The 25451-nt window shown below is 45.1% G+C and overlaps 1 protein-coding gene across 1 annotated transcript in view; it reads left to right on the forward strand.

The window, feature by feature from the left end:
- The window catches only part of smim7 (small integral membrane protein 7), a 31192-nt gene continuing 5741 nt past the window's right edge, over positions 1-25451 (forward strand). Inside the window, exons 1-3 of the mRNA XM_055658715.1 lie at positions 1-112; positions 3134-3175; positions 11377-11429. Coding sequence (XP_055514690.1) covers positions 87-112; positions 3134-3175; positions 11377-11429 — 121 coding nt within the window. The 5' untranslated portion in view covers positions 1-86. The remainder of the gene's footprint in view (positions 113-3133; positions 3176-11376; positions 11430-25451) is intronic.

The following is a 25451-nucleotide window of genomic DNA, read 5'->3' on the forward strand; positions in this document are numbered from 1 at the left end:
CATCCTTCTGCGACTGTGTGGCCGCGTTGTGATTGGACGGCGGCGATGACGCCGCTGGGCTGCGCCGAGCGGTGAGGTGGACGGAGATGATCGGAGACTTTCTGCTGTTCGGGTAAAGGCCGTCGATTGGGGAGCGGGTCCCCGGCGGGAGGGGGCAGCGCCGGCCCCCAGGGGGGACTCGCCTGACGTTGGGCTGTGAGGGACCCGGCCTGACGCTGGGTTGCGCCTGGAGGCGGGGGTTGGCGGTGATGGAGCGGGCGGCGGTTGTTGTGGGTGCGAGGGAGGGAGGGGCAGGGATTCAGGTCGGGTTGTTGGTGGTCACTGAACTCCTGTGGCGGGTACCAGGGGTACCCGGGAATAATTTAAACAAATGTAGGCAGTCCTTCTGTTACCCACGTAATCGTCCCATTTGAGCATTTTTTTAAATTACTGACACTTTTCAGATACGCCCGTGAATTTTGTGCTGACTGCACTTATCTGCCGCGCCTCGGGCAGAGAATTTCAGATGTTTATACTGTGACTCCTGGTTGCAGAACTCTGGCCTGGGAAATATCAATCCCACAAGACACGGTCTAGCTGAAGAGTCTTAATCCAAAAAGTCAACTGTCTATTTCCTCCACGGCTGCTGCCTTGCCCTCTGAGTTCGTCCAGCAGTTTGTTTTTAACACTTGCATTTATCTTCGCAGATCTGAAATAGTTTAGACATTTTAAAGGAATCACCTCATTCATTTGAACTGTACAGAGTATTACCCCAGTCTCTTTTCACACACCAATCCAACCATAGCAAGAATCAAACTGGCGTTACTCGCTCTCACAATGTGTTCTTCATTTAGTTGGGAATATTCGTAATATTATGTATCCAGGGCCTTACATAGTTGGTGCAGGACATCTCTATTCTTACACTCAAATCTTTTGCAGTAAGAATTAAATTACATTTTGCCTTCCTAAATTCTTGCTGCTACAAGTACATTATTTCTACACACTTGCTGCTACATTATTAACCTAGTGATATCAAAGAATGAGTAAAGTGGAGGGGAGAAATAGTGAGAGTCCAGGTAGGGCACAGGGGAGTGAAGGGAATGGGGAAAAGAGGAGGTGGGGGGGGGGGGGGGGGGAAGGTTTGTGGGGAAGAAAGGGATTGGGACAGGAGGTTGATGAGAGGTTACCTAAAATTGGAGAATTCAGTGTTCATACCATTGGGTTATAATCTGCCCAACCCAAATATGTATTGAGGTCAGAATGGGAAGGGAAGTTAAAATGGTTAGCAACCGGGAGATCCAGTGGGCCTTTACAGACCAAGTGCAAGTGATCAGCAAAACAGTTGCTTGGTGTTGCTGATGTACAGGAGTCCACATTGGGAACACCAGATGCAGTAGATAAGGTTAGAGGAGGTGGTCCTTGTTTGTCTTTTTACCAGCGGCATATCTAGAGGAAAACACTCGCCTCCAGTCAAAGCTCCTGAGACGTTGTAACAATCATTAAATGTTTCTGACATTCAAACATTTAAAATATATTGAATGCTGCAAATTAAAAGAAAATAATTAAAACATAGCTATATGCTTCCTAAAGTTAACAAAATGTGAAGTTAGTATAATAAAGTAATTTAGTCTACTTGCTAAATTAATCAATAGGGCTAAATCCTCTTTAAACGATGAGACCTCTATTTATTTGCCTGGTTTGGTTGTCATTGTATTGGAGAGGTGGATTATTTTATGTAATGATGGAGAATTGTGCCATGATTGGTCTCTGCTGTTGGACTCCATGTGGATTCCACTGATGAAGCAGAAAGAAGGGCGTCCGTCCACATACATGTATCAGAGGTGCTGCAGGTCTGCGTGGCTCTTAATGACCCAGGAGCCACTGAATACCGGTCAATCAAAGTAGAGCCATTGGTCACAGCCAGATTGACATGGCCCTGGATCAGCCATTGAATGCATGGGTTCCAGAAGTCTAAATAAGACTGATTGTTTGATGTATGCAGCCTTTGCCATGAACAATGCAGTTATTTGTACTTGAGTCAGGAGCAGTTTTGCACAGAGAATGTAGTCTTGATTTACACTGGTGCAGAATGGAAGTAGGTCGTGTGGAGCATGGCTGTACCATGAAGCTGAGGCTAATTGTTAAAGGCTCCATTATACAGAGGAGTCAAAGAGGTTTAATTTGTGAAATCAATTGCTCAACAGAAATTCCACCAAAACATTGATTACGTGATGTGTACAATTGGCTGCTGTACTTCCTATGATTGAATATGAACTAACCTTCAACATACTTCATTGGTTGCAAAGAATGTCAGGTGTTCCAAAGTGTAACACTGTATAAGTACAAGTTAATAGAATTTAGATTTTCATAAAAAAATATTTTCTTGAAAATTATGTTCTATTCTTTGAAATAAAAACGAAGTGTGTAATGTTTAACTTGAAAGAGTGCATTTGAAACAAACCTTTAATTTGAGTTGGAGTTAAACCTTCATGTTATCATTGTTGTTGTATGGTACTCTGTGCAGAAAGGCGACCAATATGGCCACATTTCTACATATTTCAGGATTACCTTTTTAAAAATGTAATTGAAATAGGAAGCATCCATCAGAAGGGAGTCTCTTCTCCAGATATGCAAAGGTTTTAGTCAGAAGAAATTAACTAAACACATGTACTTGGGTAAAAACAAATAAATGTGGCCCAACTAAAAAACCACAGTGGGTGAAGGGAAAGAGCAGGGATGGAAAATTATAGAATACTAGATGACCCGTTGGATCCCAGTTGTGACACCAGAGATCCCCGTTGTGACGCCAGTCAAAATGCCGATCTCAAAATGGCTGGTGGCCCGGCCCCTCCCCCAACTGCGAAGGCACAACTAATGGGCCTGGCAAGTGGGAGCGCAGTGCCGCTCAAGGTATAAAGTATATGAAAGTTTATAAAAGGAAATACTTTGTAAAAATTTTACTTTGTAAAATTGAACAAAACTTACCAGGCGAATGATGAGTAAGGCGCCCCTAAAATTGTGGCGCTATCATGTACCGTTTTGGCTGTATTTCAGGAACATACATACATACATACAAGATGAAACTTTATGATATATATATATATGGAGAGATAAATTATGCTTTTGTGTTTTCACCTAATTCAATCTCTTGCAGCACCTTGCTGATGAATGCAGGAGCTGTGCTGAACTTCAAACTGTGAGTATGTCCCTGGGGAGGGATGAATCCAGGCTTTTGTGGCTGTAATTCATGTCGTCATTCCACTTAAAGTTCTTTGATAGTTTCTCAATCTGTCTGTTTGAACAATTTATAAAAATGCTCTATTGATTTTGTTGGTGAGGGGGGTGGGGTGATGGGGAGAATGGGAATGTGGGGTATTGTGAGAAGTGCTTTAAAGAGACACAATAAAATACCTTCCAGTTGAATTTGGTACTGCAAGTCCACGTGATGTAAAAATGTGTGCTTGAAGTATCATCCCATATCACTCATGAGCACTTCAGAGCAACAGTCCAGGCATTGAGTATATCGATAGGACCGTAGAGTATAAGAGTCAGGAAATCAAATTGAGACTATAAAGTTTAGGTGAAGCTGCATTTGGAGAAATATGACCCAAACAGTTGTCTCATTACAGGAAGGATGGCTTTGGAGAGGCTGTCTGGATTAGAGGGTATCACGAAAAAAAGAGGGTAGACACAAAATGCTGAAGTAACTCAGCAAGACAGGCAGCATCTCTGGAGAGAAGGAATGGATGACGCTTCGGGTCAAGACCCTTCTTCAGACTGATGTCAGGGGAGTGGGCAGGACAAAGATAGAATGTAGTCAGAGACTGTAAGACTGGTGGGAGAACTGGAAATGGGAAGGGGATGGAGAGAGAGGGAAAGCAAGCGCTCTTTGCAGTTAGAGAACTCAATGTTCATACCGCTGGGGTGTAAGCTACTCAAGCAAAATATGAGGTGCTGTTCCTCCAATTTGCTCTGGGCCTCACTCTGACAATGGAGGAGGCCCAGACAGAAAGGTCAGATTGGGAATGGGAGGGGGAGTTAAACTGATGAGCAACTGGGAGATCAGGTAGGTTAAGGCGGACTGAGCGGAGGTGTTCAGCGAAACGATCGCCAAGCCTGTGCTTGGTCTCGCCGATGTTCAGAAGTTGACACCTGGAGCAGTGGATACAGTAGATGAGGTTGGAGGAGGTGCAAGTGAACCACTGCCTCACCTGAAAAGACTGTCGGTGTCCTTGGATAAAGTTGAGGTGGGAGGTAAAGTGTTGCATCTCCTGCGGTTGCAGGGGAATGAACCTGGGGAGGGGGTGTTTTGAGTGGGAGGGGACCAGTTGACCAGGGAGTTGTGGAGGGAATGGTCTCTGCAGAAAGCAGAAAGGGATGGAGATGGGAAGATGTGGCCAATAGTGGGATCCCATTGTAGGTGGCAAAAGTGTTGGAGGATTATATGCTGTATGCGACGGCTGATGGGATGGAAGGGGAGGACAAGGGGGGATTCTGGCATTGTTGCAATGGGTGGAAGGGGAGCTGCAGGATATTGAGGAGAACCTAGTGAGAATCTAATTTATAATGGATGATTATTATAAGGGAACCCTTTTTTCTAAAGAATGAGGACATCTCTGAATATTTAGTATGGGGAAAACCTCATCCTGGGTGTAGATGCGGTCTTGACGGAGGAAATGGGAGTAGGGGATAGTCTTTACAGGAAGCAGTGTGGGAAGAAGTGTAGTCTAGATGGCTATGGGAGTCAGTAGGTTTGTAGTAGATGACGGTAAATAGTCTGTCTCCTGTGATGAAGACGGTGAGACCACGAAACGGTAGGGAGATGTCGGAGATGGTCCAAGTGAATATGAGTGGAGGATGGAAATTAGTCGTGAAGTTGAAGAAGTCATTGAGTTTTGCAGAACTAGGAAATGTGCAGGTCAAGTGCCAGATGAGTTCAATCTTCCTTGAACCTTTAATCCTCGTAACCTCGCATGCCTGCGACACCTGCCACTTGTACTCGAGGAGAACAGGTGGTCTCCACCAGCAAACAGCAGGAGCGATGCAAAAATAACTTGTGCTTCACGCCAGAAGCAGTCACCCCATCCCACTTCATTCTTACAGCCCCTGCCTGCTTAAAGCCATGTGCAGCTGACACTGTCAAAGGTACACAATGAATTCCCCTTTAAATAGCAACGGCTCTTCATAGAACGCTGTGAAAAGTAGTTTGTGAAGTGTCCAGCTGTTAATGGGCAGCAAAGTTCACAATGTGTGCCTTGTTGCAGAAGGGGTGAGTTAGTTTTAATTTAAAGTATTATCCATATCTAGTTTAGAGTCACATCCTTGTAGCTTTAAACTAGAATGGTTACAATTGAGATGGTAAACAAGTCGCTTTCGGAGAGGCCCACATTGTAATTGCAACTGAGAAGTTCATTACTATGTAAGTTTACCAACTATTCAGTTGACATCGTCAATTTGTTTAAAACTCGAAATATAAGGCTCTTTCAGCGGAGAGGTCCTTGGAGTTTGGGCTATGCAGTGTAATAGGGCTTCAGTATGTGGGGAAAACAGCAGGAGCATCTCAACACCAGCATTGGTTTAAAAGGGCATTGTCAATGCAAGTTGAGTAGCTGATAGGCAAACAGCAAGTTCGTTTTTTTGTTGCTAAATGCCTACGTTAAAAGCTATCAGAAAAGGTGGAAGTGACTTGGACAGATTGCTAGAAGTTGGGGAAAAGAAGCCAGCTGTTTGCTGTGTATCTAACAAGTGGTTAAGGTATAGGAAAGAACTTCAAATGCTGGTTTAAATCGAAGGTAGACACAAAATGTTGGAGTAACTCAGCGGAACAGGCAACATCTCTGGAGGGAAGGAATGGGTGACATTTCGAGTCAAGACCCACTCCAGAGATGCTGCCTGTCCTGCTGAGTAACTCCAGCATTTTGTGTCTACCTAAGTGGTTAAGGTAAATGTCTTGAAGATAGTGAATTTGTTTGGAACTTTCTTCCTCACCAGATGGTGGAATCAGAACCTTTGAACATTTTTGGATCTGAAGTTGATTCACAATATCTAAATGAGACCGTGGCAACATTACCTTGAGATTGTTGTCGGATCAGTTGTGATCTTATTGAGTGATGGAGCAGGCTTGAGGGACCAAGTGACCTACTGCTGTTCATAACTCGTGTTTGTATGAAATAAGAGAAACTGAACATAATTTCAGAATAGTGTTGCACAGGGACTGACGCCTCCACTTGTTTGATGCTGTGCCTATTACGTTTCATTTAGGTTTTAGAGTTCCACAAATATACAGTGCCCTCCATAATGTTTGGGAGAAATATCAATTATTTATTTATTTCCCTCTGTACTCCACAAGTTGAGATTTGTAATAGAAAAAATCACATGTGGTTAAAGTGCACATTGTCAGATTTTATTAAAGGCCGTTTTTTTAACATTTTGGTTTCACCATGTAGAAATTACAGCTGTGTTTATACATAGTCCCCCAATTTCAGGGTACCATAATGTTTGGGGTGCATGGCTTCACAGGCATTTGTAATTGCTCAGGTGTGTTTAATTGCCTCCGTAATGCAGGTATAAGAGAGCTCTTGCAACTTAATTTTCCCTCCAGTCTTTCCATCACCTTTGGAAACTTTTATTGCTGTTTTTCAACATTTTAACCAAAGTTGTGCCAATGAAAGTCAAAGTAGCCATCATGAGACTGAGAAACAAGAATAAAACTGTTAGAGATATCAGAAAAACCTTAGGCTTACCAAAATCAACTGTTTGGAATATCATTAAGAAGAAAGAGAGCACTGGTGAGCTTACTAACCGCAAAGGGACTGGCAGGCCAAGCAAGACCTCTACAGCTGATGACAGAAGGATTCTCTCTACAATAAAGAAAAATCTCCAAACACCTGTCCGACGGATCAGAAACACTCTTCAGGAATCAGGTGTGGATTTGTCCAAGACCACTGTCCAAAGACTTCATGAACAGAAATACAGAGGCTACACTGCAAGATGCAAACAACTGGTTAGCTGCAAAAATAGGATGGCCCGGTTACAGTTTACCAAGAAGTACTTAAAAGAGCAACCACAGTTCTGGCAAAAAGGTCTTTTGGACAGATGAGACGAAGATTAACTTATATCAGAGTCGTGGCAAGAGCCAAGTATGGAGGAGAGAAGGAACTGCCCAAGATCCAAAGCATACCACCTCATCTGTGAAACACGGTGGTGGGGGTGTTTTGGGCATGGCTGCTGAAGGTACTGGCTCACTTAAGTGAGCATAATGGATTCTGAAGTGTTTAGACACATCCTATCTGCTCAAGTTCAAACAAATGCCTCCAAACTCATTGGCTGGCTGGTCATTCCACAGCAAGACAATGATGTGTCCGGTCCAAGATGGCGGCGCGCACGGTCGCAGCGGCTCACGGCTCCCGGACTCGATGCTCTTTTTTGTTGTTTGTGTACGTTGTGTTGTCCGTGTACGTCTTTGCAGTCGGTTCTGCGAACACCCGCTACACCCGCTACTCCCGACAGAACCTCGTGGATATCGCGGATATCGGTGACCAGCGCCAGACTGCGGTTTCGGGTGTCTTCCATCGCAAGTATAACATCCCGGGCGACATAGCGAGACCACCGGGGTCCCCGTGGATTGTTGTCGGGTCTAGGAGGCGGCGCAGACGGAGGAGGGAGAGGAAGCAGAAGCGAGGCCGCAGGTCCGGGGCTTTGCTAAGGCTAAGGAATCGACCACACAAGCCACCTCTACCGAGCCTGTATCTCTCCAACGCCAGATCCCTGGTTCACAAAATGGATGACCTGGAAGTACAACTCGCCGGAAATCGATATGTCCGCGACTGCTGTATTATGATCATCACCGAAACCTGGCTTCACCCGGGGATACCTGATGCTAGCATGCAGCTAGCAGGTCGCTTTCTGCTCCGCGGGGACAGGACTATAGACTCCGGTAAGAGCAGGGGAGGGGGTCTCTGTATATACGTGCATGAGAATTGGAGCAACAACGGGACAATCATAGCCAATCATTGTTCCCCTGACCTCGAGTACATGTCTGTAAGATGCCGGCCTTTTTTTCTACCGAGAGAACTAACAGTCGTGATTGTCACGGCTGTGTATATTCCACCTGACGCCAATGTAAACAAGGCGCTCTCTCTCCTGCTGAACACCATTAACGAACAGCAGCGGGATCACCCCGAAGGTGTTCACATAATCGCAGGGGACTTTAATAAGGCCAACTTGAAGACTGTACTGCCGAAATTCTACCAACATGTCAAGTGTTCTACCAGAGGTGTGAACACGCTGGATCATGTCTACACCAATATCAAGCACGCGTATAGAGCCATCCCCCTCCCCCAACTCGGCCAGTCAGATCATCTCTCCCTCCTGCTCTCTCCAGCCTACACCCCCCTCAGACGCAGTGCCAGGCCCACCATAAGATCTGTTACAACCTGGCCTGAAAATGCACTCTCCAATCTACAGGACTGCTTTACACAGACCAAACTGGGACATATTCGAACACCAGGATCTGGAAACTCTCACAGAATCGGTGCTGGACTATATCAAGTTCTGCATCGGAAATGTGACTGTAGACAAAAACATACGGGTTTTCCCAAACCAGAAACCCTGGATGTCCAGCCAGGTCCGCACACGCCTCAGAGCCCGCGATGCTGCCTTCAGGTCAGGTGACAGAGCTCTGTACAGGGCTGCCCGAGCCGATCTGAAAAGTGGTATTAAAAAAGCCAAGGCGGACCATAAGAGGAGCATAGAGTCCCACTTGTCCAGCAATAATACACGGGAGGTATGGCGGGGCATACAAGACATTACCAACTACAGAGGCTGTGCCACAAAGTCATAAGACCTGAGTGCGCCGCTGGCAGAAAAGCTAAATTGCTTCTTCTCCCGCTTTGAAACATCACAACAGCAGCACTCACCTGCTACAGCCCTGTTTCCACCCTCACCTAGCTCCTGTACTACTCCACCCACTGTAACGGAGCACGATGTCAGACGGGTGCTCCTGGCAGTGAACCCCAAGAAGACTACCGGCCCAGATGGAGTACCTGGTAAGGTGCTCAAAGCGTGCGCCCACCAGCTCACTGCCATCTTCACCACAATTTTCAACCTCTCCCTGGCCCAGGCAGTTATTCCATCCTGCCTAAAATCAGCCACAATCGTCCCTGTGCCGAAGAAGTCTACCATCACCAGCCTTAATGACTACCGTCCTGTGGCCCTCACTCCGGTAATCACGAAGTGCTTCGAGAGGTTGGTCCTCCAGCACATCAAGGACTATCTACCACCAGACCTCGACCCCCACCAATTCGCCTATCGCCAAAACAGATCCACAGAAGACGCCATCACCGTAGCTCTCCACTCTGTGCTGAGCCATCTGGAGCAGGGGCAGAGCTACGTCCGGATGCTCTTTGTGGATTTTAGTTCAGCCTTTAATACAATCATTCCGGACATTCTCATAGGTAAACTGGTCACTCTCGGCCTCCCCACTGTCACATGTGCCTGGATAAAGGATTTCCTCACCAACCGGCCCCAGACTGTGAGACTCGGCCCCCACCTCTCCTCCACTCGCAGGTTGAGTACCGGTTCCCCACAGGGCTGTGTGCTAAGCCCCCTCTTATACTGTCTCTACACCTACGACTGTAGTCCGGCCCACAACAACAACCGCATCGTCAAATTTGCTGACGACACTACTGTGGTCGGACTTATTTCGAAGGGAGACGAGGCAGCCTACAGAGAGGAAGTCCTGAAGTTGACAACCTGGTGCTCAGAAAACAATCTGGCTCTGAACACCAGGAAAACAAAAGAGCTCATTGTCGACTTCAGGAGGCACAGCACCGACTTAGCCCCCCTACACATCAACGGCGAGTGTGTGGAGAGGGTCAACACCTTCCGGTTTCTCGGTGTCCATATCGCTGCTGACATCTCCTGGACGGACAACACGACAGCGGTCATCAAGAAGGCTCAGCAGCGGCTGCACTTCCTGAGGGTCCTCAGGAAGCACAACCTGGACTCTAACCTGCTGCTGACCTTCTACCGCTCGTCCATCGAGAGCCTGCTGACATACTGCATTACAGCATGGTATGGCAGCTGCACCATGGCAGACAGGGAGAGGCTTCAGAGGGTAACCAGGACAGCGCAGAGGATCATTGGCTGCCCTCTCCCCTCCCTGATGGACATCTACACCTCCCGCTGCCTTAGCAGGGCAAAGAAGATCATCAAAGACAGCTCCCATCCTGCGTTTGGACTGTTCGACCTGCTGCCCTCTGGAAGGCGCTATAGGTGCATCAAATCCAGGACAAACAGACTCAGGAATAGTTGCTTTCCGAGAATTATATCTACCATAAATTCAAATTCACACATGCACTGACTACACCGCCCAACAACGGACTTCCATCTGTATATATATATATATATGAATGTAGCGCCGCAGAATTTGTGCACCTATTCCCCCCCCCCCCCCCCCCCCCCCCTTCCCTTCTGTTTTTTTTTTTTTTTTTTCTGTTTCTTGTTTTTTGTGCTAAATTGTATGTATGCACTGAGTACGAGCAGCTTTCAGTTTCACTGTACATGTATAGTGACAATAAATGGCATATCTATATCTATATCTATGATCCCAAACATACTGCTAAAGCAACAAAGGAATTTTTCAAAGCTAAAAAATGGTCAATTCTTGAATGGCCAAGTCAATCTCCTGATCTGAACCCAATTGAGCATGCCTTTTATAAGCTGAAGAGAAAACTGAGGGGACTGGCTCCCAAAACAAGCATAAGCTAAAGATGACTGCAATACAGGCCTGGCAGAGCATCACCTAAAGACACCCAGCAACTTGTGATGCCTATAAATCACAGACTTCAAGCAGTCATTGCATGCAAAGCATATGCAACAAAATACTAAACATGACTACTTTCATTCGCATGACATTGCTGTGTCCCAAACATTATGGTGCCCTGAAATCGGGGGACTATGTATAAACACTGCTGTAATTTCTACATGGTGAAACCAACATTTGTAAAAATGGCCTTTATTAAAATCTGACAATGTGCATTTTAACCATATGTGATCTTTTCTATTACAAATCTCAAATTGTAGAGTACAGAGCCAAATAAATAAATGATGGGTCTTTGTCCCAAACATTATGGAGGGCTACTGTATGTAGTGTAGCTTCATTAGACTGATGTAAATAGCAAATTCAGCTATGGTTACCAAAAAAGGTTTTATAGGCAGATGAGATTAATTTAACTTTGCATCATGTTGGGCTCAGACATTATATGCCGAACGGTCTGTCCCGTCTGTTCTGTGTTCTAAAAACATTGATCTACACAACAGAATATCTGAATTTGTACTTCAGTCTGGTCTCTCTTTCTTGCATGATTGAATGACACTTTTATTTTTGTTTTTTAGAAAGAGAAAAGAACTGCAGGGTTTTGGAGAAGATGGGAGAGAGCTGACTACAGGTAAAACTGTTTCATTCAGGGCTTCTAAATTAGAATTATCTTCTTCAATCTGATCCTTTATGCCACTTTTAAATTTCAAGTTCAAGTTCAAGTGAGTTTATTGTCATGCGTCCCAGATAGGACAATCAAATTCTTGCTTTGCTTCACCACACAGAACATAGAAGGCATTTACTACACAACAGATCAGTGTGTCCATATACCATTATATAAATATAAACACATGAATAAATAGACCGATCAAGTGCAAATAACAGATAATGGGTTATTAATGATTAGTTTTGTCTGAGCCAGATTTAATAGCCTGATGGTTGTGGGGAAGTGGCTATCCCTGAACCTTCAGGCTCCTGTACCTTCTACCTGAAGGTAGCAGGGAGATGAGTGTGTGGCCAGGATGGTGTGGGTCTTTGATGATACTGCCAGCCTTTTTGAGGAAGCGACTGCGATAAATCCCCTCGATGGAAGGAAGGTCAGAGCCGATGATGGTCTGGGCAGTGTTTACTACTTTTTGTAGTCATTTCCTCTCCAGGGCGCTCTAGTTGCTGAACCAAGCCACGATTTATTGGAGCATATATGATCAATTCCATATGAAAGGGAGGATTATTATGTTGGTAAAGTCCCAGGAGTTGTTTCCAGTTCTGACTGCATCTGTTCACCACATACCCAATTGTATCAATGTCACAGCAGTTGATACATGGCTTCCCAAAATCGATACCTTGCTGATTTGAGCAGTTTAGAACCAGTTGTAACTTCCCGACATTTTTTTAATTTTTAGACCTCAAGTACTTTGTGCTAAAAATTTGCTTTGGAAAAGAGTTCTTAACACCATCAATTTGAATTTCTCACTTTTATCGAGGAAAATAGTTTTTGATAGAAAATTGTAGACATGGACACCTATACAATTATGGAAGGGCAGAAGGAGTAAACAGGAAGACCATTTTTTCTTTGGCAAACAGTTCAGAATCCAAGACGTAGATCTAAATTAATTGGTAGAAGCGACAGAAAGGAATGGGGCAAACTGTTTTCTTGCAGAGTGTAGCAGGCCTTTGAACTTCCTTGTCTGAAAGGGTGGTTAAGGCAGAAACCCTCATCACATTTAAACAACCTTGGGATGTGACCTTGAAAAGCCCTGACCCGGCAGTGCTAGAAGGCTGAGAAGCTCTTTTTCTACGGACACAGACATGAGGGAGACCTCCTATGTCAAACACTTTCACTGAGATTAAATGCTTTAAGTGCTGACATATGTCTGTTGAGGAGTTTGTGGAGATTTAAATTGCTTCCAAAATATCCAGATTTGTGAATGGAATCACTCAAGGACAGAGGATTTTGCACTATCCGTGCTCAGCCACCAGGTGGCAGGTCTGGCCACATTTCAAAAGCTCATGATATCTCACTTGGCCTTGCATTTCCTGTAAATCCCTTTGATGGTGGGGAGGTAATTACCAGGACTGGAAAAGGTTCATCAGGAGGGAATATTGGACAGACTTGGAAGCTGGGGACAGACTTCTGACCGACATACACTACAAACCAACTGACTCACATGGCTATCTGGACTACACGTCTTCCCACCCTGCCCCCTGTAAAGACTCCATCCCCTACTCCCAACTCCTCCGCCTACGCCGCATCTGCTCCCAGGATGAGACATTCCATACCAGGGCATCGGAAATGTCCTCTTTCTTCAGGGAACGGGGATTCCCCTCCGCCACCATTGATGAGGCTCGCACCACGGTCTCATCCCTACCCCGCAACACTGCTCTCTCTCCCCATCCCCGCACTCCCAACAAGGGCAGAGTCCCCCTAGTCCTCACCTTTCACCCCACCAGCCGGCAAATACAACAAATAATCCTCCGCCATTTCCACCACCTCCAACGTGACCCCACCACTCGCCACATCTTCCCATCTCCCCCCATGTCTGCCTTCCGCAAAGAGCGCTCCCTCCGCAACTCCCTTGTCAATTCTTCCCTTCCCTCCTGCACCACCCTCTCCCCGGACACTTTCCATTGCAACCGCAAGAAATGCAACACCTGTCCCTTCACCTCCCGCCTCGACTCCATTCAAGGACCCAAGCAATCGTTCCAGGTGCGACAAAGGTTCACCTGTATCTCCTCCAACCTCATCTACTGCATCCACTGCTCTAGATGTCAGCTGATTTACATCAGGGAGACTAAGCGGAGGTTGGGCGATCGTTTCGCTGAACACCTCCGCTCAGTCTGCAATAACCTACCTGAACTCCCGGTGGCTCAGCACTTCAACTCCCCCTCCCATTCCCAATCCGACCTCTCTGTCCTGGGTCTCCTCCATTGCCAGAGTGAGCAACACCGGAAATTGGAGGAACAGCACCTCATATTCCGCCTGGGTTGCTTGCGTCCGGATGGCATGAACGTTGAATTCTCCCAGTTTTGCTAGCCCTTGGTGTCTCCTCCCCTTCCTTAACTCTCGAGCTGTCTCCTCCCATCCCCCCCCGCCCTCGGGCTCCTCCTCCTCCCTTCTTCCTTCCTTCTCCCCCCCTCCGTCTGAAGAAGGGTTTCGGCCCGAAACGTCGCCTATTTCCTTCGCTCCATAGATGCTGCTGCATCCGCTGAGTTTCTCCAGCATTTTTGTGTACCTTCCAGGTAATTACCCGTGATGGACTGGGCAGTGTTTGCCACTTTTTGCAGTCTTCTTCACTCCTGGTCGATATGGATGGGAAAATGGCACTGGCAAGTGTGAGTTGTTGCATTTTAGGAGGTCAAATGTAAGAGGAAAGTATGCAGCTAATTATAGAGTCATAGAATGATACAGCGTGGAAACAGGCCCTTTAGCTCAACTTGCCCACACCAGCCAACATGTCCCAGCTACACTAGTCACATTTTTCCGCGTTTGGCCCATACCTCTCCAAACCTGTTCTACTAATTTCCATCCTGCACTCAAATTCACTTGGAACATCTCCCTACCGAGGACATGACTCGAGAATTAAGGGACAGAAGTTTATGGGTAACATGAGGGGGAACTTCTTTACTCAGAGAGTGGTAGCTGTGTGGAATGAGCTTCCAGTGGAAGTGGTGGAGGCTGGTTCGATTTTATTATTTAAAAATAAATTGGATAGGTATATGGACGGGAAAGGAATGGAGGGTTATGGTCTGAGTGCAGTTAGATGGGACTAAGGGAAAATAAGTGTTCAGCACGGACTTGAAGGGCCGAGATGGCCTGTTTTCCGTACTGTAATTGTTATATGGTTTCTAGATCTCACCGTCTCCATCACAGGAAACAGACCATTGACCGACATCTACTACAAACCTACTGACTCCCATAGCTATCTAGACTACACTGTTTTCCCACCCTGCTTCCTGTAAAGACTATCCCCACTCCCAATTCCTCCGTCTACACCGCATCTGCACCCAGGATGAGGTGTTCCATACCAGGGCATTGGAGATGTCCTCATCCTTTAGGAAACAGGGGTTCCCCTCTTCCATTATAGATGAGGCTCTCACTAGGGTCTCCTCGATATCCCGCAGCTCCGCTCTTATTCCCTCTCCCCCCCATTCGTAACAAGAACAGAATCTCCCTAGTCCTCACCTAAGCTATCGCATACAGCATATAATCCTCTAACATTTTTGCCATCTCCAACACGATCCCACTACTGGCCACATCTTCTCCTCTCCATCACTTTTTGCTTTCCGTTGAGACCGTTCCCTCCGAAACTCCCTGGTCAACTTGCCCCTTCCCACCCAGAACCACCCCCTCCCCAGGTACTTTCCCCAGCAACGCAGGAGATGCAACACCTGTCCCTTTACCTCCCCCCTCCAACTCCATCGAAGGACCCAAACAGTCTTTTCAGGTGAGGCAGAGGTTCACTTGCACCTCCACCAACCTCATCTACTGTATCCGCTGTTCCAGGTGTCAACTTCTCTACATCGGCGAGACCAAGCGCAGGCTCGGCGATCATTTCACTGAACACCTCCGCTCAGTCCGTCTTAACCTGCCTGATCTCCCCGTGGCCCAGCACTTCAACTCCCCCTCCCATTTCTAATCTGACCTTTCTGTCCCTGGCCTCCTCCATTGTCAGAGTGAGGCTCAGTGCAAATTGGAGGAACAGAACCTCATACTTCGCTTGGGTAGTTTACATCCCAGCGGTATGAACATCGACTTCTCTAACTTCAGATAGCCCTTTCTTTCTCACCCCATCCTCTTCCCAGTTCTCCCACTAGTCTTACTGTCTTCGACTACATTCTATCTTTATCCCGCCCCTTCCACAGACATCAATCTGAAGAAGGGTCTCGACCCGAAATGTCGGCCATTCCTTCTCTCCAGAGATGCTGCCTTACCCGCTGAGTTATTCCAGCATTTTGTGTGATTTAAACCAGCATCTGCGGTTCTTTCTTACACACTATCCATGTACCGGTCTGTTTCTTAAACCTTGGGATAGTCCTTGCCTCAACTACCTCCTCTGGCAGCTTGTTCCATTCCCCCACCATCCTTTGTGTGAAAACGTTACCCCTCAGATTTCTATTAAATCTTTTCCCCTTTACCTGAAAACTATGTCTTCTGGTCCTCGATTCACCTGCTCTGGGCAAGAGATTCTATACATCCATCCAATCTATTCCTCATGATTTTATGCACCTCTATAAGACCACCTCTCATCCTCCTACGCTCCAAGGAATAGAGTTCCAGCCAACTCAACCTCTTCTTATAGCTCAGAACCTCTAGTCATGGCAACATCCTCGTAAATCTTCTCTGCACCCTATCCAGCTTGACAACATCTTTCCGATGACGTGGTGACCAGAAGTGAATACAATACTAATCACAGGTCTCTTAACAATATTGATAAACAAAGGGATCTTGACGTCCAAGTCCATAGCTTGAAAGCAGCAACACAAGTGGTAAAGAAGGCATATGGTATATTTTCCTTCATCAATTGGAGCATTGAATCTAAGAGTCAGGATGTAATAATAAAGCTTTATAAAACTTTGGTTGGGCTGCATTTGGACTATTGTGTGCAGTTCTGTTCTGAAGACAGATGTGAAGGGTGTGAAGACTCATGAGAGGGTGCAGAAGAGGTTAACCAGAATGTTGCCTGGATTAGAAGGTATTGGGTACAAGGAGAGCTTTGATAAACTTGGATTGTTTTCTCTGAAGCTTCAGAGGCTGACAGGACACCTGATAGATTAGAAAATTATGAAAAGCATAGGTAGGGTAGACAGCCAGAACCTTATTTTCCCAAGATGGAAATATCAGACTTAAGGGCAAAACTCAAAGGAGGAAAGTTTTAAAGAGGTATTCTTTAGGAAGCACTGGCAGGGGTGGTGTTGGAGGCAGATACAACAACCCGGTTTAGATAGACAGAGGAATATGTAAGTAATGGTGAGATACAGATCAGGTGCAGGCAGGATTAGTTTAATTTGGCATCATATACAGCACAGTCATGTGGGACGAAGGACCCGTTCCTGTCCTATACTGTTCTGTTTATAGGTTAGGTTTAATACCATATAGATGAATACAGACGAGTTCCCAGTTGATGGACATCACTTGTAAACAATTAACAACTTGATATAATCCGATTCATGCTATTAACAGGAAATTCCCTGTTGCTGTTCTACAGAAAAGCAATGTAGTCCACATTTTTTCTGACCAAAGCATATTCCTCAATCAGTACCTTCAATTAAATCATATGGTCACGGTTATGTGAATGTTCTTGCTGTGTGAAAAATATGCTGTGGTATCGTTACACTACATCAGCGACTGAATTAAAAAAAAATGTTAATTGGCTTTTGATAAGTAGGATGTTGACAGTTATTGCACTTCACTGTAAACATTAGAGGTTGATCTTTTTAATTTCTTGCCTTTTTCTTCTTGCCCATTCCTTTCTTATCTCTCTTTATAAACAATTTGTCTTGCTCTGATGCACTGTCTAGTACCCAGCTGTGGCCCGTCCTGTCCCATTGTGCAAATTATGTACCACTAGGGATCAATGCTGAGACTGCTGTTGTTTATCATTTCTACAAAGAATAGGACTTGAAGTATAACACTTGAAATGGATAGATAACTCAACATTAGAGGGTACTAGGCCAAGTGTTGGGCCCCGTTCCCCTAATGCAATATTCCAGCAAACTGCACAGTGCGGCTGACGGGTTCCCGTTGTGACGCCAGAGATCCCCGTTGTGACGAGAGTCACGGCAATTCTCCCCAACTGTGCCTCAATCATCCCCCAGCACTCCCTCCCCTTCACCGTCCCTCTTCTTTCCCCTCTCCCACTCCCTCCCTCACCTCTCCCTTTCTCTCCTTTCCCCTACCCTCAGTCACTACCTCCCTCCCTCCATAACCCCTCTCCCCTCCCTACCCCTCTTGACGTCATTGTGAGGTGGAACTCTGCTGTGTTTTTTTTTCAATGTGAATGAGATCCCATTGCGATGGCATTGTAGGGTGGAACACTGCTGATGGCAGGGCAAGTTGAAAAAAACCTCTGCGCCAGGGAAAACATACCCAGTATCTCTTCATTAATACAAATTTGCATCTCAGGTAACATCCTAGTGAGTCTTCTCTGTACCCTGTCCAGCACCATCAAATCTTTCATATAGTGTGGTGACCATAACTGCATGCTGTACTGTAACTGACCAATGTTTGCAAGAGTTGGAGCTTAACCTCTTGTATTAAATGCGCCAACAAATGAAGGCCAATAATTCCATACGCCTTCGCCATGTTATGTGCCTGTGCTACCACCTTCAAGGATCTTTGCAAGAATCTTGCATGCCAGGACGAGAAAGGTATAGATACATTGCTAAAAAGTTAGAATAACAGGTTTACACACAATACCCCATAATAAAAAACTGAAAACAGGTGTCTAGAAATTTTTGCAAAGTAATTAAAAATAACTACTGAAATATCACATTTACATAAGTATTCAGATCCTTTACTCAGTACTTTGTTGAGGCACCTTTGGCAGCGATTACAGCCTCAAGTCATCTTGGGTATGATGCTACAAGCTTGGCACACCTGTATTTGGGTATTTTCTCCAATTCTTCTCTGCAGATCATCTCAAGCTCTGTCAGGTTGGATGGGGAGCGTTGATGCACAGCTATTTTCAGGTCCCTCCAGAGATGTTCGATCGGGTTCAAGTCTGGGCTCTGGCTGGGCCACTCAAGGACCTTCACAGACTTGTCACAAAGCCACTGCTGCGTTGTCTTGGCTGTGTGCTTAAGGTCGTTGTCCTGTTGGAAGGTGAACCTCCGCCCCAGAACGCTCTGGAGCAGGTTTTCCTCAAGGATCTCTCTGTACTTGTCCAGACTAGTCTCCCAGTTTCTGCTGCTGAAAAACATCCCCACAGCATGATGCTGCCACCACCATGCTTCACCGTGGTATTGGCCAGGTGATGAGTGGTGCCTGGTTTCCTCCAGACGTGACACTTGGCATTCAGGCCAGAGTTCAATCTTGTTTCTCATGCCTTTTGGCGAACACCAAGCGTGTTATCATGTGTCTTTTACTGAGGAGTGGCTTCCGTCTGGCCACTCTACCATAAAGGCCTGATTGGTGGAGTACTGTTATGGTTGTCCTTCTGGAAGGTTCTTCCATCTCCACAGAGGAACTCTGGAGCTCTGTCAGAGTGACCATCGGGTTCTTGGTCACCTCCCTGACCAAGGCCCTTCTCCCCTGATTGCTCAGTTTGGCTGGGCGGCCAGATCTATGAAGGTCCTGATGGTTCCAAAGTTCTTCCATTAAAGAATGACAGAGGCCACTGTGCTCGTCGGGACCTGCAATGTTGCAGAAATTGTTTTATACCCTTCCCCAGATATGTGTCTCAACACAATCCTGTCTTGGATTGCTTAGTCTTCATGACTTGGTTTTTGCTCTGACATGCTCTGTGCACTGTGGGACCTTATATAGACAGGTGTGTGCCTTTCCAAATCATGTCCAATCAATTTAATGTACCACTGGTGGACTCCAATCAAGTTGTAGAAACATCTCAAGGATAATCAATGGAAACAGGATGAGTCTATGCTCATCTTTGAGTGTCATAGCAAAGGGTCTGAATACTTATGTAAATGTGATATTTCAGTTATTTTTTTTAATTACTTTGCAAAAATTTCTAAACACCTGTTTTTGCTGCTTCATTCTGGGGTATTCTGGGTGTAGATTGGTGATTAAATTTTTTTTTTTAATCCATTTTAAAATAAGGCTATAACATAACAAAATGTGGAAAAAGTGAAGGGGTCTGAATACTTTCTGCATGCACTGTAACTGCCTGACCAGAGTCCTTCAAGGTGACATCTTGGTTTGTAACTGTTCACATGTTATTCTGTTCTCTTTTGTTTGTGCTTCATTAATCTAAGTGTTGCGCAACATAGAGTTAGAAATGGTTGGGAACTGCAGTTATTTCAGACGCATTTACTTTGCACCCAACATTCTTTATTGAAGAAAACTTGTAGGACATGAAATCGCACAGTACCCAGATGAAGAGCAAGATCTATTCAATTTGCTCCTCTCATCCTGGCTTGATGAGGTTTCATCTAATAACACAGGTTGTTTCTAAGCATTAACTACACACCATTGGACCTATATGGTAGGTCTGGTGGAGATCTTTGGGGATGTTACACTAAGACATACATTGTGTCGTGTCAAAATCATATCGGAAGAAATCCACTTGGAACCTCACAGAGCAGTGATTTTTTTGCGGCTGCTGTGGTTGATTGAAGTATTTTTCTTTTTAGTCTGTTCCAACAGCTGGATTGTATGTTCAGCATCTCTTTCAAAAACCATGATCTTTTTGTTAATTTAAATCCTATATTTTATTTTGTTTGTAATACATTTCCTCAAAACCATCCCCATTTCTTTCTTCTTGTTTTGTACTTCTGTAAATCTTCACAATGTTCATTCTGTTGCTTTTTCCTTCACCGGCATCACCAGGGAATTTTCGGAATCTGTGCTCCAGCTGTTGCTGTTGCTTCATTTGCTCCTTGATGGGCTGGGAGGAGGGGAATAATTTACCTGGTAACTGTTGAAATCTGATTCCCTGGTGACTTCCAATCAACAAGGTCTCCTGTACACCAACAAAGGAAGCTGTCGTCGACATTTACCTCCATTTTAGATTTTGTTATTTTAACTTCTATTACATGGAATTTATAGCTCATGTGAAATTAAGAAGAGGAACAACTCCAGGACTGTTTGGAGTCACTATGGACTGGACAATGTTCAAGGACTTGGCAACGGACTTGAACGAATACGCCGCTGTCGTTACAGACTTCATAAAGAAATGTGTGGAGGACTGCATCCCCGCAAAAACCTTCCGAGTGTTTCCCAATCAGAAACCTTGGATGAACTTTGCGATCCGCACTCTTCTGAAGACCAGGCACCAGGCATTCGTGTCCGATGATACAGTGGTCTACAAGAAGTCCAGATACGACCTTGGTAAGGCCATCAAAAAAGCCAAAAGGGATGTCTGCACCAAACTGGATGATGAGACAGATGTTCAGCAGCTGTGGCGGGGCCTGAATGCAATCACCTCCTACAAGGCAAAATCAGGAGGCAGCTCGAATGTCGGCGAAACATCACTCCCTGACGAGCTCAATGCGTTTCACGCACGCTTTGATAATGAGAATACTGATGTGCCTTCCCGAGCCCCCATTCGCTGTGATGGTATTTCAGTCTCAGTCACAGAGGCCGAGGTCAGGAAATCCTTCAGAGGGGTGAACCCTCGAAAAGCGCCTGGACCTGATGGTATACCCGGTCGTGTTTTAAAAACCTGTGCGGACCAACTGGCTGGAGTTGTTATGGACATTTGCAACCTCTCACTTCTGAGGTCTGAGGTTTCCACCTGCTTTAAAAGGGCATCAATTATACCAGTGCCCAAGAAGAGCAATGTGACATGCCTCAATGACTATCGACCAGTGGCACTAACGCCTGTGGTGATGAAGTGCTTTGAGAGGTTGATCATGGGCCAAATCAACTCCTACCTCGACAAAAACCTGGACCCACTGCAGTTCACTTACCGCCACAACAGATCAATGGTGGATGCGATCTCGCTGGCTCTCCACTCCGCTCTGGACCACTTGGACAACAAAAACTCATGTGTTAGGCTGTTATTCATTGATTACAGCTCGGCATTTAATACAATCATCCCCTCCCAGGTGGTTACCAAACTCGCAGATCTGGGTCTCTGCCCATCGCTCTGCAATTAGATCCTCGACTTCCTCATCCACAGACCACAGACTGTTCGTATTGGTGGAAATGCGTCAGCCTCGATAACATCAGCACGGGAGCACCCCAAGGCTGCGTGCTCAGCCCCCTGCTGTACTCGCTCTATACTCATGACTGCGTAGCTGGTCATAGTGCGAACTCCATCATCAAGTTCGCTGACAACACCGCTGTTGTGGGACGTATCACTGATGGGGATGAGTCAGAGTATAGAAGAGAGATCGAGCGACTGTCCATAAGGTGCCAGCACAATAACCTGGCCGTCAACACCAGCAAAACAAAGGAACTGATTGTGGACTTTAGAAGGAGTAGGATGGGGACCCACAGTCCCGTTTATATCAATGGGTCAATGGTTGAAAGGGTCAAGAGCTTCAAATTCCTGGGCATGCACATCTCTGAAGATCTTTCCTGGTCCGAGAACACTGATGCAATTATTAAGGAAGCACATCAGCGCATCTACTTCCTGAGAAGATTACGTAGAGTCAGTTTGTCAAGGAGGACTCTCTCTAACTTCTACAGGTGCACAGTAGAGAGCATGCTGACCGGTTGCATCGCGGCTTGGTTCGGCAACTTGAGCGTCCTGGAGCGGAAAAGACTACAAAAAGTAGTAAACACTGCTAAGTCCATTATCGGCTCTGACCTCCATTCCATCGAGGGGATCTATCGCAGTCGCTGCCTCAAAAAGGCTGACAGTATCATCAAGGACCCACACCATCCTGGCCACACACTCATCTCCCCGCTACCTTCAGGTAGAAGGTACAGGAGCCTGTAGACTGCAACGACCAGGTTCAGGAATAGCTACTTCCCCACAGCCATCAGGCTATTAAACTTGGCTCGGACAAAACATTAATAGCCCATTATCTGTTTATTTGCACTTTATCAGTTTATTTATTCATGTGTGTATATATTTATATAATGGTATATGGATACACTGATCTGTTCTGTAGTCATGCCTACTATGTTCTGTTGTGCTGAAGCAAAGCAAGAATTTAATTGTCCTATCAGGGACACATGACAATAAACTCTCTTCAATCTTGAAGTACAGCACTGCTTCGGCTGCTTATAGGAGAGAACCTCATGAAAACAATAAATTGTAACAGGAGTGTTCAGTTCTCATCCTTGCTATGCCGTTCGGATCATGGCTGATTTATTACCTCAGCTCCACCTCCCTGCACTAACATCTTATCTCTTGATTTCCTTAATATCAGACTCTACCTTAAATTTTCTTGAGTCTTTGAGCCTCCACTGACCTGTTGGGTAAAATGTTATAAAAATCACAACCCATTGGTTGAAGACATTTCTTGTGACCGTCCTGAATGGCCAACATCTTATTTAGGTTCTTGTCACCCCTGCCAGAGAAAATATTAAGAGACTTGACTATGTATCGTCTCTCACCCACTCACCTCATGGACAAGGCAACACCTCACCAGTCTTTGCATTTAATGCATCATCTTTTGTAATTTCTGTCAGCTTCAACAATATCCCACGTTGTCCTCCCCTCCCCTTTCAGCATTTTAAAGGGATCATACCTTCTGCGACTCCCGTGTCCCGCCTTCTATTCCCACCAACTACTTCCTGTTTTGTGGTGCTTTCTTATGTAATTACAGATGCTGCACACCTGTATTTTCACCGTTTCTCTTCCCCTCGTCCAGTAACCAAATGGTCTTCCCAGGTGAAGCATCAATTTGCTTCTACTTTTTCTTATCAAGTGTATCACATTCTGTATTCACAATGTGGCTTCCTCTAGATGTGAGAAACCAAATACAGACTGGGGAATCACTTTGTGAAGCATCAGCATTCAGTCCACAGGAGTGACTCTGAGCTTTTGGTTCCCTGCAAAATTAATACCCCATCCCCATCCCACCTGATCTGTCTGTGGTCTTCTGTTGTAAGACCCAATGCAAAATTGAAGAACTGCACCTCATCTTTTATCTGAGCATTTTTTGCTGGCTCCGTATTCAATATTGAATTCTCGTTCTTTTTGTATAAAAATGTATCATTTATGCCTGTTATCGTTTTTTTTCAGTGTTGTTATTGATACAGTCTTCCCCATTAGGCATGTCTCACAGCTTTGCTATTTATAACACTTGCACAGACAAAGAAGCATAATATGCTTTGAGCTGCTATTTTAAATCATTTGACCTCATCCTATTAGAGTTATTCCCTTTGTTCTACCCAACCCACATTGCTACTGTAAACTGTGTAAGAAAGAACAGCAGATGGTGGTTTTTATTGAAAGTAGACACAAAATGCTGGAGTAACTCGAGTCTGAAGGGTCTCGAGCCGAAACGTCATCCATTCCTTCCCTCCAGAGATGCTGCCTGTCCCGCTGAGATACTCCAGCATTTTGTGTCTGCCTTTGCTTCTGTAAACTAACTTGTTTCTCCTTTACCAGCTCTGGGGAAGGGTCCCAGGCCTGAACTGTTAATTGTTTCTCTTTCCAAAGATTCTGCCTGATTTGTTGAATGTTTCCAGCAATTTATCTTTTGATTATGGATTCCAAGAATATGAAGTTTGATTTTCAAAGAAAATATTATCCTTGCCTTTATCCTGTCAATCCCCATAAGAATACTGTATATTTCAATGAGATCATGTCTTATTTTTCTTAGCTCCAGAGAATATAGGTGCAGTCTGCTTAATCTGTCTTTATGGAACATTCTCACTGTCCTGGGAATTAATCTGGCAAACTTTTATAACATTCTCCCTATTGCAAGTATATTCTTCCTTGTAGAAACAAAGAACTGCAGATGCTGGTTTACAAAAAAAGACACAAAGTGCTGGAGTAACTCAGTGGGACAGGCAGGATCTCTGGAGAACATTGATAGGTGACGTTTCTAGTCCTGACCCGAAATGTCATCTATCCACATTCTCCAGAGACGTTGCCTGACCCGCTGAGTTACTCCAGCATATTGTGTCATCCTGTATTCATCCATGGGCAGATATATTGGACTGGACCATAATATTCCACCTCGTTTTGCACTTTGGCTCTATATAATTGAAACAACATTTTTACTCTTGTTCTCAAACCCCCTTGCAATAAATGCCAGTATAGCTGACTTCCCGATCGCTTGTTAAATCTGCATGATTCGGGCACAGTGATACCCAGGTATCTGAACACTCTTCAATCACTTTTTAAAAATAATTTATTTGTTCAATGAAATAGACAAATTCAGATTTTTCAACATTACGTTCCATGTACTTGAACATTCACTTGATCTGTCTGTATCTCATTGAACTTCTATGTATTCTCCTCACAACTGGCACATGCACCCAGCTGTGTAATATCAAAAAACATGAACATATTACACTTAAGCGCTTGTCCAATTCATTGATCATAAGTAAAGCCAGGATTTTAACATAAATGCCTTTTCGTGCCTTTTTTGATGATTTCACCAGGATAATGCCATTTTCATGATCGAGTGCCTAAATCACTTTTTTTGCCGTTTTGCCAAAAGGTCGTGCTATTTTCTCTGGTTGTACCGTGATTACCATGATGTTTTGTATGTTAACACGTTAATATTAATGGAGAGAATGAATAGGCAACGTTTCGGGTCGAGACCCTTCTTCAGACTGATGTGTGGGGGGCGGGAAAAAAAGAAAGTAAGAGGTGGAGACAGGACTAGGAGGAGGGAGAAGGCCATGGCTATCTAAAATTAGAGAAGTCAATGTTGATACCGCTGGGGTGTAGACTACCCAAGCGAAATACCCAAGCTTGTCTCCTCACTACATTTACTGCTGGCTCCAGTCGCAAATCTGAGTTTTCGAGTGATCTCGAGTGCAAGGCATTCATTGATGCTGGATTCCACGGTGGAAATTGGAAAACAATCAGCTCAGAGGTTTTTTAGAGAAATACACAGAGGA

The sequence above is a fragment of the Leucoraja erinacea genome, chromosome 29 (assembly GCF_028641065.1).
Source record: "Leucoraja erinacea ecotype New England chromosome 29, Leri_hhj_1, whole genome shotgun sequence".
Taxonomy (NCBI): domain Eukaryota; kingdom Metazoa; phylum Chordata; class Chondrichthyes; order Rajiformes; family Rajidae; genus Leucoraja; species Leucoraja erinaceus.